The sequence below is a fragment of the Pleuronectes platessa genome, chromosome 17 (assembly GCF_947347685.1).
Source record: "Pleuronectes platessa chromosome 17, fPlePla1.1, whole genome shotgun sequence".
In the NCBI taxonomy this organism is placed as follows: Eukaryota; Metazoa; Chordata; class Actinopteri; order Pleuronectiformes; family Pleuronectidae; genus Pleuronectes; species Pleuronectes platessa.
This window is the reverse complement of record NC_070642.1, coordinates 18758145-18775211: the sequence shown is the minus strand read 5'-3', so window position 1 is coordinate 18775211 and position 17067 is coordinate 18758145. Positions and strand designations below refer to the sequence as shown.

At 43.2% G+C, this 17067-nt stretch overlaps 3 protein-coding genes across 4 annotated transcripts; all 3 read right to left on the bottom strand.

Annotated features, from left to right (window-relative positions):
* Positions 1-439: 439 nt before the first annotated feature.
* On the bottom strand, positions 440-9779 carry smek1 (SMEK homolog 1, suppressor of mek1 (Dictyostelium)). Of its 2 annotated transcripts, none has more exons than XM_053445937.1 (15): positions 8649-9779; positions 8397-8452; positions 8200-8298; positions 7443-8060; positions 6419-6496; positions 6210-6326; positions 5032-5148; positions 4746-4877; positions 4381-4483; positions 4133-4291; positions 3865-4034; positions 2998-3140; positions 2155-2345; positions 1721-1932; positions 440-1630 (listed from the first exon to the last, which is right to left on the bottom strand). In XM_053445937.1, the coding sequence occupies exons 1-15, from the start codon at positions 8788-8790 to the stop codon at positions 1502-1504; spliced, it is 2466 nt and encodes an 821-aa protein (XP_053301912.1). In that variant the 5' UTR covers positions 8791-9779; the 3' UTR covers positions 440-1501. The 2 variants fall into 2 exon arrangements, with proteins under 2 accessions (XP_053301912.1, XP_053301913.1); XM_053445938.1 differs by having other exon boundaries at positions 2998-3137.
* Positions 9780-10017: 238 nt separating this feature from the next.
* On the bottom strand, positions 10018-12964 carry erh (ERH mRNA splicing and mitosis factor). The gene is made up of 4 exons (XM_053445939.1): positions 12818-12964; positions 12306-12393; positions 11344-11464; positions 10018-11236 (listed from the first exon to the last, which is right to left on the bottom strand). The coding sequence occupies exons 1-4, from the start codon at positions 12818-12820 to the stop codon at positions 11134-11136; spliced, it is 315 nt and encodes a 104-aa protein (XP_053301914.1). The 5' UTR covers positions 12821-12964; the 3' UTR covers positions 10018-11133.
* A 275-nt stretch (positions 12965-13239) lies between these two features.
* On the bottom strand, positions 13240-15304 carry LOC128460683 (papilin). The gene is made up of 5 exons (XM_053445936.1): positions 15074-15304; positions 14914-14997; positions 14245-14401; positions 14079-14157; positions 13240-13856 (listed from the first exon to the last, which is right to left on the bottom strand). Exons 2-5 carry the CDS (start codon positions 14954-14956, stop codon positions 13620-13622), a joined length of 516 nt encoding a protein of 171 aa, XP_053301911.1. The 5' UTR covers positions 14957-14997; positions 15074-15304; the 3' UTR covers positions 13240-13619.
* Between the last annotated feature and the right edge of the window lie 1763 nt (positions 15305-17067).

Genomic DNA, 17067 nt, shown 5'->3' with positions numbered 1-17067 from the left:
GCGCCACCTGGTGGACTGTAAAGATGGAACGGTTTCATAAGCTTTTCAAAATAATGGCATTTTTCGACCCTCAAAAGAACTTTAAATGAGAAATGCATCAAATAAAGAACACAAAATATTAAATAGATAGTTGACTTTATATACAGCCAACTGCTCGATTTCACAAAACTACTTGGTCATAGAAAATACCGACATTGTTCCATCCTGTAGAATCATATGTAAAAGAAAAGAGCAGTTTTCTAAGTCACTGCTCAAATTTTTCCTGTTTGACAGATGAATTACAGGCTTCAGTTTTAACATTGTGATGTTTTGTGGAACCATTTTAAACCTGGTCATTGTATGACTGATGCAGTGTCAACCCGACAAAGGAACCCACTGGTTAAAGTAAAAGGCAGCATACAAACACTTGAGTTATTAGGACAAAGGGCAGTAGGACGACTTACAGCAAAGATCATTTTAATGGTCCCAAATATTCTGAACAACTAAGTGTACACTCATGGAAAAGGAAAAAAAATGAGAAGATATGACAAAATTCATCACATCTAGAATTCCACTCAATCTTTAATCAAGACGGGATTACAAATTCTCCAAAAAATCTGCAGTTTCAAAGGGCAAAAAGGGTAAAACTAGCTCACCTACTGAGGTCTTTAAAAACCTGTTCAAGTGTGACTGAAAACGTCCTGAACATTTAAAGGCAGGTCTTTTTTGTTATCATTTACAAAAAACTGGAGAAAGACAGAGACAAATAGAGAAGGAAAAAATATAGGAAAACTGAAACTGCTGGCTTTTTTCTAGTCAGAAAGAACGTCCGCTGAGGAACAACGACACTGATGACATCATCAAACGACAACAAGGACAGCTCTTTGCCACATGCCGCCTCCCGTCTGGTCCTATATACTAACTTAAAAAAAGGGGGGTTGGGGGGGGCAGAAAGCAAACAGACGAAGAAGAGAGCAGAGGAGAAAAGAAGTAGAAAGGATTCTGGGGAGGGGAGGGGGGGCGGGGTGCGAGTTGTGGTTCTGGGTCTGAATTGGCCGACCCGTCTGGGCCACTGTGATGTCCTTCCCTGAGTGGGGGGCGGGGTGGGGGGGCAGTGGGTTATGGTCCGAGCCTGTGAGCTCTCTGGGGCTTCATTCTGCTTGTACTCTTTCTGTGTGTGGTCCTTTCCTCCAGTTGCTGAGTTGTCAAAGTCCAACAAGTTCTGTACTGTCCGAGTCCGAACTCTCCCCCCCAACTTTCACTGGCCTGTTCCACTTTTCAGACTTTTTTTTTTTTTTACCCACTCCTGGTCTCCCGATTGGCACTTGTATGAACGAGTCTTGGGGCTAACTGAGGAGGCTCCAAATCCATTCACAGTCTGCTCCTCTGTGGCCGCCCGCTGATGGAGAGGGGCGGTTTGCATTCATTCATTCGATTTGTTTACAAGTTTGATCATTCTTGTGTAAAGTCTATGCACTGAAACTGTCTGAGTAGAGAACAAGCTGAGACGGCGATGCTTCTTTTAGGAGCTCAGTTTGGGCTTCTTGGAAGGGGGCAGGGGTTCCCCTTTACTCTCAGCATCTTCTTCCTCCTCCTCGTCTTCCTCCTCGTCGTCATCATCAGGATAATCAACCAGACCCACTAAACCTCCCTGAGGAAGACAAGACACAGAATACGTCCACTCATCTTTCATGCTTTCATTAAACTAATCGGAACTTATGCAATTTTTGCTTATTTGTACCTTTGTAGTTACGGCTGCAGTGGGGGGTGAGCTGCGCACTCCTGAGCCCGGTGACCCCGGTGACCCCGGAGAACCTGGGTTCAGCGAGGCAGATGAGGGGGGGCTGGATAGGCTGGTTTTATTTGAGCCAGAGAAGGAGAGTTTGAAGCTGGGACTCTGTCGACCTGACAAGCTCGACTTCCCCAGAACTTCTTTGTCGTCTGGGTCTTTCACTGTGGTCAGAGGGAAAGACAAGAAACAAAATAGATTTTAGTTTGCTATAAGCCTAAGACTTTAGGGGCTTTTCTTTATCCTCTAATCTTGCCTCGTCTCTGTTCTAATGGAATCCCAATGCAAACACGTAAATGGCACAGACATCAATTCTTCCCTGATCTTTCTTCTTACTGAGTAAAAAAAAAAAAAGACAGTGGAAAACACTGCTTTCCAATACGTACATTTCTTTCTCTCCATGAATTTGCTTATAGGTTCCATGAGGTCTTCCTCGCTCTTCATCTTGTCAGAGGGAGGAACCACCGCCTCACCGTCCTCCAGGTCGTCCTCATCTGTGTTGAACCACATCTCCTCTTCATCCTCCAGCGTCCGTGCATCACGACGGAAGCGATGGTTCCGCAGGATGGAGCGCATGCTGCAGAGGACAAGACACAGCTTAGTGGTTAAAACAGAAAATACACTTAAGTGTCAAATATCCTGAAATGTACTCTCATGACCCTGGTTATAAGAGTAAATACTTGTGACTTTAGTACATAGGTGTAGTATATTATCTACACACATGTACTGTAAAGCCAATCCATTCATTCATTCTGATGTCACTGTTGCCCTACAGAGGTATGATGTAATACAGCTGAGGGTATTTCAACAGTGAACTAAAGGTCAGTGAAGAGCGGCTACAAGATCAAGATGAACTTCAACTATTCCTGAGAACTGCAAATGATTGACAACAATCAGAAGCAGTGAAAAGCTAAAAAATACACATTGACATGTCGGTGGTATATTGCTCAATCTAAGCAGTTATTAACAGAGGACTCGTTGTGTTGAACTGAGAAACCTGTAACACAACATTTGCCTTTATAAAGTCGGTGCAGGGCACAAGCAATATTTAAAAAGATAAAAATCCACACTAACTTACTTGCACTATCAAACTGAGACTGTGAAAGAAGACACTTGACTTTACTACTTCCTTTTATATGGAGACACACCACCAGACAGAGGATTGTCTCCCTCTTTAAATCATCAGTGACAGTGTAATAGTAGTCGTGTTGCAGTCTTGGTTTTCTCACCTATCCAGTTTGGGGTTGTCTTGTCTCTCTCGCTGCTGTTCATACCGCAGCTTCAGGCCCTTGAACGTCTGGACATAGTCGACGTCTTCCAGAGCTTTCCAGTAGTTCTCAACTATATGAGCGGTGAGAGACTTCACATCCTCCTAGGAGCAATGGGAGAGAGAGAGAGGGACAGACAGAGCGGAACGAGTGTAGTGATAAAGCAGAGAGGGGAAATGTGGGTAAAAGTATGAAAGTGATGAAAAAGACGATGGTAGATGAGAGTATAGAGCAGAGGAGGAATGAAGGATGGAGGAAATGAGCAAAAGAGGGCGAGATCAAACCAAACAAGTTAAACATAATCAATAACTTTTCAGGAGGTTGTCAGTTCATATTTAGAATGAGTGCAATTTTAATCAAAGATAAAATTGTATGTACCGCTGCTTGCTTGATATTCAGAATAACTGATAATTTGATAAAATGGAAAACCGTAGAAACAAATAAAGGACCGACTTTAAAAGGTTCTATGTCACACAGGTTTGACAAGTAGCTCATCTAGCAACAGAACAGGAAAGAAAATCCACAACAGGAAAAACAACTAAGGCAGAATTGATGGAGCAGCAGTAACGATGCTAAGGTTTGATGGTGAACAGCAAACTCCTGTTGCTCTGAGGTTTCACTTTCAATAACAATAACTTATGTTCCCATCTCAGATTTGCTGTCAGGTATTTATGTGTGAAAGATTTTCCTTTGACTTTTGAAGCTTTTTCTGATATATTAAAAGGAAAAATTGGCAGAAAGGACACTGGAATCATTACCAGCTTAGGGCAGAGAAAAAATAATTCAGCAAAGATTGAAATGAAACAGCCAGGCTCGGGCAATACTCACCACACGGACATACTCAAACATCTCAATGATTGCAGAGTTCATGAGATTGTAGCGGGATCCATTGTTGAGGAAGGCCTTGATGACGGGCTCAAAAAGGAAGTTCCTCATGATGTAGCGATTGTAGAATTCATCCTTCAGACCAATGATCCTCCGCATGAAGCGCAGGGCACCTGGTTATACGGAAATAGAGCTTAATATTGAGCGCCAAACTTCTTAAAGTGGTGGGTCTGTCTGAGTTGGGAACTAAGAGTTAAAGCTGTGGACTCACATAGGGCCAGGAACGCGTGCTGAGACGCAGTGAGCACCAGAACCCTCCTGAGAATGTCCTTGTTGATGATATAGTTCTTGATGTGATAGGTGTGATGCTCCACACAGAACGTCAACAGCTCCAGAATCAACGCCAGCAACTGGGATGTTTGAAAGTCGTCTGAACGTAAAAGAAAGATGGTGACTACATATTTGTGGACAAAGTTTGAACAATAAAATCACACATGTATCCAAAAAGATGTTCAATACCTTTGCTGGGTTTTTCCTCCGTGGTGTTGGCCAGTAGTGGAGCCGAGAGGACGTGCATACAGTGCTTGTAGAAGAAGCTCAGGAACTCTGTCTTCTCAGTTTTCTGGGAAAAGAAGAAAAGATAGATATAAACATTTAGATTTACTAGAGAGAAACTTGATTCGCAGCAAATGTAGATGATCCAGTTTGGATTTATTTATTTTATTCTGATTTGACTACAGTATCTGAACTTTGGTCAATTCACATTATTGACTCGGGTCCCATTCTTCTACTTCGTATGAATAGACACGACTGTGAGACTCTTGGATTCTCTACGTCGTCAATTTTGAAATTACAGGACCAATAGATTCAGAATGCAAACTCACATTTGCCGTAGCCAGCATATTGTCTGGGTCCACCAGAGTCCTCAGTAGGCCCATCAGCTGCACTGCCCCCCCTAGTTCTGGGTCTGTGTCACAGATCATGTGTTCAATGATCAGGTTGATCAACAGGATGTCCTGATGGGGCAACAAATCCTCATTAGTGACAGAACACCTCTTTATCCTGAATGCATATCATGCTCATTGGTCAATATCAAAACACTGGAATGCATGATGACACTATGCTAAAAGGCTGGAGAAGATGCCCGTCTAATTTTGTTCATGTACTTACATCATCATTCTGCTGAGATTCCTGCATGACGAACTCTCGTACCATGGAGGGGTTGTACTCCACCAGATAAGAGAAGATATCTGTGGCCGCCCCACGCACCTGAACATCATCCATCCCCTGTTTTCAAAACAAAATGGGAACAGACACTATTGTCAAAGAGGGACCCTGGATCAGTTTATTTACTCTTTCTTCTTTGTTGATGTCTACGAGTGAGTCAAAACCAGTGAGAAATAGGTGTTATCTCACAAATGCTTGTAAGTCCAACCTTGTACACGTGTTCGATGTAGCAGGTACACACACACAACTAAATATGCGTCAATCATCTACTTACTATTAGGCGCTTAGTTTGTTTAGATGTTTTACCCATTGAAGATTTCGGCTTAAAAGCAAAACTGTGACTGGAAATGTCCAAATAAAAACCCTTGTAATCGATTAATGTGTTTGGGTTTTTTAACAACTTGTTGGCACTGTTGTGTTTGTGGAAACTATAAATCAAGACTGAATAAGCTGTGAATAAAGTCGACCATTGTGGTGTTCAGCATGTGACACAATCTGTCCACACCTGAATTCGAGAGTGAATTCTGCTGATCTGTGATCAGTAATATGAAAGATCTTTGAATGAAACATGGTGAATACTAAAAACACACTAACAGCTCAAAGACGACAAATAGCATGTGCATGGCAAATGTGTTTTCAAATGTCATGTCACCCTGCAATTACTTATAGAACTTATACATGCCTGATGTATGGCAAGCTTTAAGGTTTAATCCTATAAAGACAAAACTAATATTTGGTTTGTTTTATGAGTTTCCTCGACTTGCTATAGAAAAAATGCTATGTCATGTTTAAAGCTGAAACAGAAATGCCCTTTAACGCAAAACAAGAGCTGCACACAAAAATATGCAAATCACATAACTGGCTCTTTAGTCACAACACAGTTGAATAAAATACCACAGAGTCTGATTTCACTTCCCCCGCAGGTTTTTTTTTTTTTCTGTGCACAGCCCCTGGCAACAATATAGCTTGTATGGAACAGATGCAGTTTTAAATACATACTGGCAAAACCTCTCATCTTTTAGCTTTAACTTTCATAAATGCATAAAGGCATCAAAAGGTAACAACACCAATGTCGAAGCACTACACAACAAACATCATTCCAATTTTGAGAGTGCACTCACCAGTATGACCTCTAGTGCAGGTAAAATGCCCATGTTTGACAATGTCTTGAAGAAGGCGTCTCTGTTTTGAGGTTGTAACGTTTGTGAGAATGCACAGAATTCTTTAAGGAAGTTCACCTGTAAGACAAACAAACAAGGCTCCATGAATTAAAAGGACAAGGAGAAACATCATTATAACTTGACAGGTAATCGGTCAGGACGTGGCGTACCAGCTCGTGTCTTTTGTCGTCATCAGTAGCCTCATCTGTTAGCTGTGCAAAGAGGTCTGTCAGAAACTTCTCATCGTCCTGGCAGCAAAACAAAAGAGGAGTTGAGTTTCAAGTTGGGATGCATTTTTAAATAAAAAAGGTTATTGTTCTATGGCTAGTGGTACTCTCAACCAAACTCATTACAGCAAAGTAAGTTCTAAATAATCAGGAAACAAAAGAAGCACTCACCATATTTACACAAAACTGACTTAAAAGCACAATTATAGTACCAGTAACATAATTTGTTGTTATAAACAACTTTTACATTCAATATACATCCAGAAATAAAACACACATTTATTTACCGTTAAGTCTAAACTACTGCAGTTTACATTTAGAAAATGTGCTGTATATAGATGATAGATTATGTACTTTAAATGCTTTGAACTGAAAACTGATATTATATCAGGGATATTTATGATATTTTAAATAGTTAATTTTGGCTTATTAAAACTGCAGCTTCTTGGTGAGGAAGGTCTGTATCAGTTTCTGTTTGACTTTACAACTTCAGATAGCCCAGTGTACCAGAGTCAACAGCGTGCCAGTTTCCTCTACCACAGCATAACTGATTTACACAACACTTCTCCATCTCTATGGAGACGGCCATACATAAACACTGCTGAGTTGACACAGTACAAAAACACAAAGGTCACATGACCATAAAAGACTAGCAGACAAACTCAGACTGGTTAAAGCACAATCAGCCAAAAATAAAACGTTTGTACAATCCTACAATTACTGTAATTTACAGTTATCAGTGCATAAACACTGTTTTCAAATGATATTCTATTATGTGTGCATTCCGATGTTATGACAGGATTGTCTGGAAAGGTTCTTAGTATTGAGGTAATATAAATGTGTATCACATCTCTTTGCTTTTAGTAAAGATGTTTAGGTTAAAATGTGGTGCATACACACAACTAAGTAAAAACACTGGTGACAAATACATTTCACTGGCAACACATGTAATGTCTGCCTCTCTCACCTGTAGCATGCCCACAATCTCCACCTTGTTGAAGAAGATGAAGGAGTGCAGGGTGGACAGCATGTTTTCCTCAAATACAGAGGGCGTGGGCAGCACCATGTCCTGAATATACTGCACCCGATATGTCTGGTGTATTTTCTGACGTAGTTCGGGATCAGAGATGGGGATCACCTCCTTAAAGCGAGCTGTCTTAGTGAGAAACTCTCGATGCCGCCGTGGCTGCGGGAGCGCCGGGTCAAACTCCAGACAGCCAATGACGTCCATGATGCACTCTTCAGAGAACATAACCTCAAAGAGTGCCGTGCGATTGAGCAGGAAGATGCCTTTTATGATTTCGTAGAGGTGGTGCAGTCCCTCTCGATTCTCTAAATCCTCACACACGCGGAACAGTTCCAGGATTTTGCGAATGTAGCCCTCGTTCTCCACGGCGAGGGCCAGTTTCTCGCGCCGCAGCGGCGATGGGAGCGAGGAGGCCACCATCTCGGCGAGGTCCTCCAAGCGGTTCAGTTCACATGGGGGCAACTCTAGACCCGGCGACGACATGTCATCGAAGCGCTCCTCCTCAGACTCGTCCACTACATCCTGGGTGATGTCCACTGATGGGTCTTTCCCCTGCACCTGAGCGCCGAGACAAACAGAGAACGTAAGTACTGCAGTTGCAGACACTAGCAACACAACCACCCACCACATATAATATTAAATGCACACGCAGATGGAGCAGACAAACACACACCCACGCACAGAGCAGGGCACTTACCTGGCATATTTTCTCCCAGATTTCATCACAGCCAGCCTTCTCTTGGAAGCTGAGCGCCAGATCGTAATTCTCTGCCTCTGACCACACTATCAACGTGTCCTTAAGAAGCGGATAAACAAAGACACTTTACAATCAGAGAAGGGAAATCCACATCTTACACACGCTGCGCCTTTGACAACACAACACACAACATTTACCTGCTGTTTCTGGTAAGCTGTGTTTGGGTTGATTTTGGACTCCAGCAGTAGGGAACCTGTCAGGTTGAAAAAGAGATTATAAGGGTTATTGTGAACAGGGCTTAAACGAGGAGGACGGGTTGTGGTGTGTGCTGCATACAAAGGAGGGTTGCATAAGTGGTTACAACTGAGGACTACATGTGGAAGTTGTTGTTGACATAATAACCCACAACTACAGCTGCTTGACTGACACACGCCGGGCTGGTCACGTACCATCGCTCTCTGCTCGCACCAGCAGGGATGTGCCTTTCAATCGCTCCACATAAGCCGAGGAGACGTGTCCGGTACCGCGGTCATCCCACTGCCTGTCCTCGTTGAGGGTGTAGACTTTGACTCGTCGGCGAGTGTCCGTCATCCTGGCAGGTGGTGTTGGTGGTGGTGGCCGGTATCCCCCTCCCGGACCTTCCTTCTCGGCTTTGTCTCACAGGGTGTCCGCCTCGCCTAGTAACACCACAACTTCACTTTCCTACCCCCCCGTTCACCTCTACAACGTCCGCTCGAGGGCTCAACTAGCCCGAGCGTATTCCAAAGTCCGGGACGAGGAACCAGGAAACGTCCCCCGGTCACAACTACGATATGTTTATTTTCTGTTCCCCCCCCTCTCGGGCCGTTGTAAACTTGTCTCGCTCAGGAGACTCACGGACGTTTGCAGCGAGCTAACGACCGACTCGTTAACTAACGACTGCTAACGTGTTAATAGTCAAAGCAACGGCTGTCAGCCAGTACAACCCCCCCACCACCAACACACCGCCGAGGGAGCGGTATTCACAATAACCGCCGCTCTAACGGCCGCTGGTCCCCAAAGCACCCAGCCTGCCCGTTAGTACAGTCTGTACGCTGGAGGGCAACGTTAGCTAGGGTGCGCTAGCTAGCACGACTACCGAGTTAGCTGGCGCGCTAGCTGCCTACGCTCCACATGTCCCGACGCTCAAAACAACAACACAAAGCCCGAACGAGCAGAGCTGCGCACCGGTAACATTACTTCACACCCGCGGACACCGTGTTCACTACCCGCGCCGCTGTTCCCCCACCCCCCAATTGTGTTCTGAATAATACGTCCAAGCTAGCTAGCTAGCCGTTAGCCGCTATTTCTGCCCCAAGTGTTCCGCCATGTTCTGGCTCGGGGCCGCGGAGAGACCACCCTCTCCATACCGGTATCCGTGCATTCCAATCAATCGTGCGAGCCAACAACGTGCTGCCGTGCGGTTACTCCGAGGTTACGCCCGACATTACAGCGCTATTTGCCATTCATTCCCGACGGCTCAGATAATTGCTAGCTGTTCCCCCCCCGTGAGTAGTCAGCCATCTTGGGTCCCTTCACAGTCAGTACGGGGTTTCCAGCACAGCAACAACAGGGCAGCCCGCCACATTTAAAGAGATAGTAACACACCGCATCTCGATTTCTGGCTCCTGCAACATCCAACATTCTTCAAAACTATAAATTTAGTAAAACGTACCATCCTGTCTTCGTGTGCATGATACACAATACACAACAAACTGTTTTACATATACGTGCATTCACATCTAATGCACAAGCACATACAATCTGGGTTTTAAACAGGAAAATGGTGGAAGACACTGGTCAGAAAACAATAGTTTATTTTATTTGAATCAAACTTAAACAACAACAGCAGGGGTAGTTGAGATCTATGCAAAACCAAACAAAAGCATTTTACAAAATGATCATAGGCTATGGTAATAACAAGAAATATGGAAGACAAAAAACAGTCTGTGATCAGTTAAATTAATAGCATGTGGACAGGTACTGGTTAAAAACATCACCTGCATAAAAAATTCACTTCATGTTCAAAATTCAACTGCCCAGAAAGGGTGTATATTAAAAAACAAAAAAAACATGTCATATAAGTAATAAGTAAAACTGAAATCTCACTACTAACATTTGATGATCACAAAGTTTTTCCGCCCCTCTAGCCTGTGGAGCACTTCTCCAGTCAGGGATCCCTCTCCATCAATAAGTTAGTGGTGGCAGATAGAAGTTGGCGATCTTCCGAATAATCATATCATGAATTTCATTTTTGACACAAGATCACAATGCATGATGGTTTGTTCTGTGATAACCGTCTCTTTCAGGAACTTGTTAAGTGGGGTTGTAAACTATTGACATGTTCCTTTTCTTCCTTTAAAGTTGGTTGAATCAATATTGTTGCATTACCTCCAGAAGACCCCACTGTTGCCTGTCAAAGTTTACAGATGTTTGTGTGTATGTGATCTACTGCCACACTACAAATGTCCAGCCATTTGCTAGCATACGTGAAAACAGTTAATGAATGGGACCGTACGTGATATAATAGTAGAGCCATCTCGTAGCCGTTGGTTTGTAAACATTGCATGGATCAATGTTGTAAGGGTAGAGCAAGAGTACATCAACATCTTAAGATGGATCATGATATAAATCGTTAGATCGCCCACTCCTACCTGCATCCATCAACACCTCTATCCTCTTGATGTAACAGACATCGGTATGCTGCCGGGCACGACTCCATTTCATATAAAGCCCAAATTACTCCATTTTTTTTAAACCAGAACCTTTTCCAATGTATAGTTGAACGTGAAAACCCACCCCTTATCAAACTCACAATGTTGTCCATATACACAGATCTATAAGATGCTGTGGAAATGTAGTGCAGTGTAAACTCCTTCCAGGTGTGTGAAGCAGGACAACCTGTCACTGACGCCTTTACTTTGCCGCCTGCTGAGCCTGACGTCGCAGCAGGACATAAATCTTCTCCTTGATCCAGTCTTTGTTGTATGGTTGGTATGTCTGGGTGTCAGCTCTGTACCTGTTTGGAAATTTGAAACAATTTGTTTACTGGAAGTGATCAACACACCCAATGCAGACATGGTGTTGATCCAAATACTGGCGAAACACCGAAAAGAGTCAACTTACACAAGACAGCTAAGATCGGCCAAGTCGTCGATAAAGTCAAACAGCTGACTGATGTCATAAGTGATCGATGGACTGTTTGGATTCATCCTCTTCAGATGCTCTTCATACATTTTGCACACACCTGGATGAGGGGTGCAGAACAAAAGGGAACAGATTCAAAAAACGTTCCCAACAGTGTGCATCAAAACATAATGGCAAACAGCGGAGAGTAAGGAGAATAAATTGACACTAGGTTCACACAGATAAAATTTTATTCAAAACCATGTTTTAATATTTAAACAAAATCCATGAGGCATTTTAATTCTCGCCACACACACTTAATGTAATACACTTACCCTTGTCATCTAATATCAGAAGTATTAGAATGCATCTAGGTTGCTACACATCCCAAATGTGAAATATTATGTAAAATGTTATGTTTGAAGCATTTGTATGATACTGAATGAGCCTGAGGCCCAAAGGAGACGGGGCCCTTCGGTCAGGACTCACACCCTTTGGCTGAGGAGATCCTTCTGACAAACTCCTGATCATCTTTCAAATCTGTCTTAAAGACACATTTGTATTGACCGGCTTTCTTCTAGTTTTGAACCTCTCATCTATTCAAAACATTTTAGAATGTTTTATTTAAACTTGTTCTTGCTGTTTTCTCACCAGTGACATTTTCCATTTCTGCATCTGTGGTCTGTTGTGTGATCTCCAAATTAGCTTTTAAATTGTTTATTATTTGCTTCTTAACTGTTTGCCTTAAATTTTCCTTTTAACCTGTAAAGCACCTTGTAACTGTGTTTTGAAAGGTGCCATATACATAGGTTATTATTACTAGTACCTCAGATGTGACAGTATGACATTACTCTGCTTAAAGCTAAATGAGGAATATTAAATAACAGATTGAACCAAATGTAATGACACAAAAGCAAAGAGATTGAGGAAAGAAAAGCACTTTAAAGCATCTGCGGACTCACCTTCCATACATTCATTCACTGACTCATAGTCAGCGTATGTGCGGCCCTCTGGTCTCTTTGTGGGCTGGACGAGCAAAATTGTGTGCGACTGTAAAAACAATTGACAACGTTTAATTCACACAATCATGAAACACATCTTTGACAGTTCAAACTCAAAGAGATGTGCAGTCGATGCTGAGTTTTTGTGCCTCCAACACACAGATTTTCCACCAGGAGGTAAACGCTAGTTGTATAGCAACACTGAAACGCAACGTAAGTGAATGAAAATTCATAAATATCCCACAAACTTCATTCATTTTCAGACTCTACAGACACGGACCCGTTCATTCGGGACTAATGTTGAAACCTGGTGATAATAGTGGACGAACAAATGGGAGAAACCCCATGTTTGACGGAGGAGTGGACATTAGCATCGGAGCTTGTTAGCTTAGCTGCGCCGGTTTTAAAAGCAGCTAACGTCGCTACTACGGGGTTTTTTTCTGCTATTTAATCGTCAAACAGAACCAACTCACCATGTTTGTATTGACCGGAGACTGTTTCTAGTGATTCGAGATGGAAAACTGCACGAAATTCGCAGTTTGTTGCTTCACAATCCCCCGTGCGATGCAGCTGTTTGTGCAGAAATATTCACGGGAAATGAAATAGGTCTGCTTCCGGTTGTAGAGTGAAGAGCCTTCAAAATAAAGTTCTGGTTTCAAAATAAAGCGTCCAGTAGGAACGCTGCTGGATGAATCTTATTCATTGTGTCTAGGAATCATTTAGTCTTTTTCAGAAAAAGGGTGAGGTTATACATGGTAAAAGGGAGAATCTCCAAGAATTGTACACCATTTTATAGTTGAGTTTTATTTTAAAATTCAAGAGGGTCCAAACCAAGTAAAGTGCACTTTTTGAAACATTGCAAAAAAAAATTAGAGACACAGATAAAACACGCCAACCTTTTTCACATCTGCAAATTTATTGATTAGATTCATGATTTTACTTTCATCCTGACACAGTTCTATTTTACTCTGAAAGATTTAAGGAAAACACAAATGAAAGTTACAAACAAAAAGCCAAAAATAAAATTATAAAATAAATTCAGGCTCAGCAGCTGTGATTGTATCTGTTATAGTGTCAGTGTATCTAGATCATTTAAAAAAAGAAAAGTAAAAAGTTTTTCTAATGTTTAAATTAAATGAGGGATGTGGTTGAAGTTTCACAGTACATATTCATGTGTGGCTTAGTAAATATATAGTATATACGTATACAAATTGTTTCATAACTAGGACAATCTAGTCATCCTAAGCGTGCTGGAGGTATCAGATGTGTACATGGTTATGGAGCTCTCCTCGGGGCGGCCGCTAACACCTGCCCGCACTCTCTCTGGCACGCCTCCAGGGACACAAAGTTGTTGGCATTACCCTGACAGCCTCCGTACCAGAACTCAGTGCATTTACTGCTGCCTGAGTCATAGTAGAACCGAACCATCCAGGTGTCACAGATCCCCTCATCTCGAGGCAGGGAGCACAGGTTCCCAGGGGACGGAGCGGCAGGAGGTGCTAGTGGGCGATCCTGAACAAGGTGGGAAGAAACCTTTAAGGAAGCTGTTGCTGTTAGTTAATTGACACTACAAGCAAACTGATAACAGGTAAAGAGACTGTAGATGCCCAGTTCAACTCATGTGATTTAGTTTTGTTATAAAAAATCAGTGGAGCGGCCTTTCAATAAATTTGCATTATTCAACATTTTTAATACGTTTATTCAAACAAGATGAGGAACAGTTGTGATTCATACCACAGCTGTCTGGTACTCAGGGCATCCAGCTCTTCCAAATCCTTGAGCTCGAGTCACCCCATCCAAACAACAGCCATACCTAAAGAAGATATTTGTATTCTAAATCAGAACTCTTTATTCCATCCGTTTATCAATTACATTTTTGTCACATGTTGGTTATTATTACCTGGTGCGAACACAGTCATCCTGGGTGCAGCCCTGGTTCCTAGGTCCGGTGGCAGAGGTGTGGCCATCAGGACAGCAGCCATAAGAGGACTGAGCACAGTGAGGGCCGACCACGGACGGGTTGAGTTCGTAGGTAGTGATTGTTTGAGATCCAGTAGCTAAAGCAAGTCAACACAAAGACGTGGTAAAACATACTGCTACGGATCAGTACATGTCCATGACATGTTTTATATGTTCATTCAGATCCATCTGTGACATGATTTAGTGGTTTCAGTTATCTTCTATGGTGTCATGTCTTTACTACCTCCTAAAATATGTAGCGACAGTTAAGGTCATGGCTGTATCATGTATTTCATCATCTAAATATGGTCGTGAATAATGAGGTAGTACAGAGACAGTTTGGGCTTTGTGTGTGTGAATAAGAGAAAACAGAGCCTTCAGGGTCTCAACAGGTACAATGGTGTGAAGACAGTTTTATTTTTTACTTGCCCAAGGAGGCATTCATTCCAAAATAATATGTTTTAAAGTGATGACTAATCTTAAATAACCGGTTGCACATTCACTCAGAAAATTCTTGGCAGATCATAAACATAAGTTTATACACATGTAGATTAAATGCACGTTCAAACACGCAAAGACAGAGAATAAAGCTTCATCCTCGGCTTCATACCTGAGGGGTCTCCTGATGGAACATGGGGAACAAATCCTCTCATGGTGCTTTCATGTCTCCTGGGATCCTGCACACTTGGGACCACTAAAGACAAAAACTGCATTAAATAACAACAAACAAACATAAATAATCAAACTAGCACAGTTCAGATTTGACTTACATTGTGTCCCAGGGCACGACTGTGAGTTGCACGCCTCCACAGAGACAGGCCTGCTCACTGATCCACACCGGGCTCCGGGGTACGGGTTCAAATCTGTATCGAAACAGCCGACCCTCCTGTCCCTCACACCCCCACCACAGCTCCGAGTGCACTGCAGACACAAGACAAGAGAGGCAGAGGAAGCATGAGGATATTTAAAAGCTTTCTTTGTTGTAGAAAACACTGTTTGTCTTTACGTACCAGGCCGTAGTCAGTCACGTGCCAGGTGATGCGAGTGTGGCAGGCAGGTCTGCGGCAGGTCTGGGTAGAGGCAGGTCGAGCCAGTCCACTACAGGAGTGATCGCCCAGATGTTCACCTCTTGGTCCCACACAGTTCACCTCCCTTGTCTGCTGGCCTTCCCCACAGGTGACTGAACACTGACCATCATATGCAACAATATATTAAAAATCTTGAATCATCACAAATCAAGGGCATCAACATGAATAATGGGCTTGATCAACAAAATGTAAAAATTGTACAAACCACACTGAAGCTGGAGACACTGTACTCAGCAGAACATGATTGCATGTTGCAGGCCTGCTGACACTGAGGCCTCTGCAGGTTTTGGGTGATGCAGTGGGTCGCATCCACCATACGGGGGTTCACCGGGTCCTGAACCCAGCACTCCACGCTGCGGTACTGCATGCCTCCGCCGCAGGAGGCCGAGCACTCACCGTAGACGCCGGTTTTGTAGATGTACGTGAGCGTCTCACTTGGATGAGGAGCCACAGCGACAGGAGCAGCCGAGTGCACAGAGTTAACGTCCTCATCCAAGCCCATGAACTCTCCATGGTTCAGTACCTGAAAGAAGAAGCATGATTGTGATTGTGTCTGCAGAAAACCAACTCAATGATAAATGAAGTGAATGAGCAGAAGAAGAAAACATTCATAGTTGTGTAGAGGTGACAGTCTTGAGGTTATTGAAATCGAATCAGTTCATCTTGGTTCATAGCGTGCTCCATGACCTTGACATTTGACCTTTGAATCTCCGTTTTGCTCTCACCCTGCAGGAGCCGTCCACACAGATGTCCGTGCGGCCCACGTAACAAGGTGTCCCATCCACCACTGCAGGTCTGTGTCGATAGAAGAAGTTCTCTCCTCTGGGGACACAGTTCAGCTCACATGCATTGGATGCTAGAACATTAAAGATTTAGTCATTATAAAAACCTCTATCAGATATTTTTTTGTAAGTAGTTTGTCCTGCTCAGAACCAAATGTCAATGTCATATAGATTTAGATAATGTGACTGTTCAGTGTAATAACAGGTCTTCAACCTCCATAGTAAGGGACCCATGTGCGGGGTTTGCCCTGGAAGTCCCCTCGGTCGAACTGGGAGCACTGCTCCTCCCTGAAGTTCCTGGACCCGGCCGGACATTCCTACAACCACACAACATGTTGGATTACTGGTGTATGATATATTAGTGCAGGTTGTTGGTTGATGTCATTTATCAATAAGATAAATGAAAACGAGTTTAGGGATAAGTACTCGTGTGTTGCAGGTTCGGAAGGATTTGGATGATCCCAGGCAGTTATGTCCTCCGTCTGTTCTGCAAGAGAGAGAGAAAAGAATCCTATTAACATTTGTATTCCTTGGTATTGCATATATATAAAACAAAAAGTATTGTGTTACTTTCAGCCTATTTCATATCAGATCATGAGACCATCATCCCATTCTGGCTCTTTAACTCCATGTCCTACCTGGATGTGATGCATTTCCTGGTTCTCATGGTGACTCCTGTGCCACAGGTGCGGCTGCAGGGCCCGTAGGCTCCGAACTCTCCCCAGGAGTCATGGGTCGGCAGCGCCACCTGAAAAACACACAGTGAAACTCCCACTCGCTTGGCTGGTGGACCACACTGAGCTCTCACACATCATTTCACAGCCAGCCCTGAACCACAAGCACATACTAAGAGCATGCTGGAGACACCGAAATAGAAGCTGGAACATTCAGCCA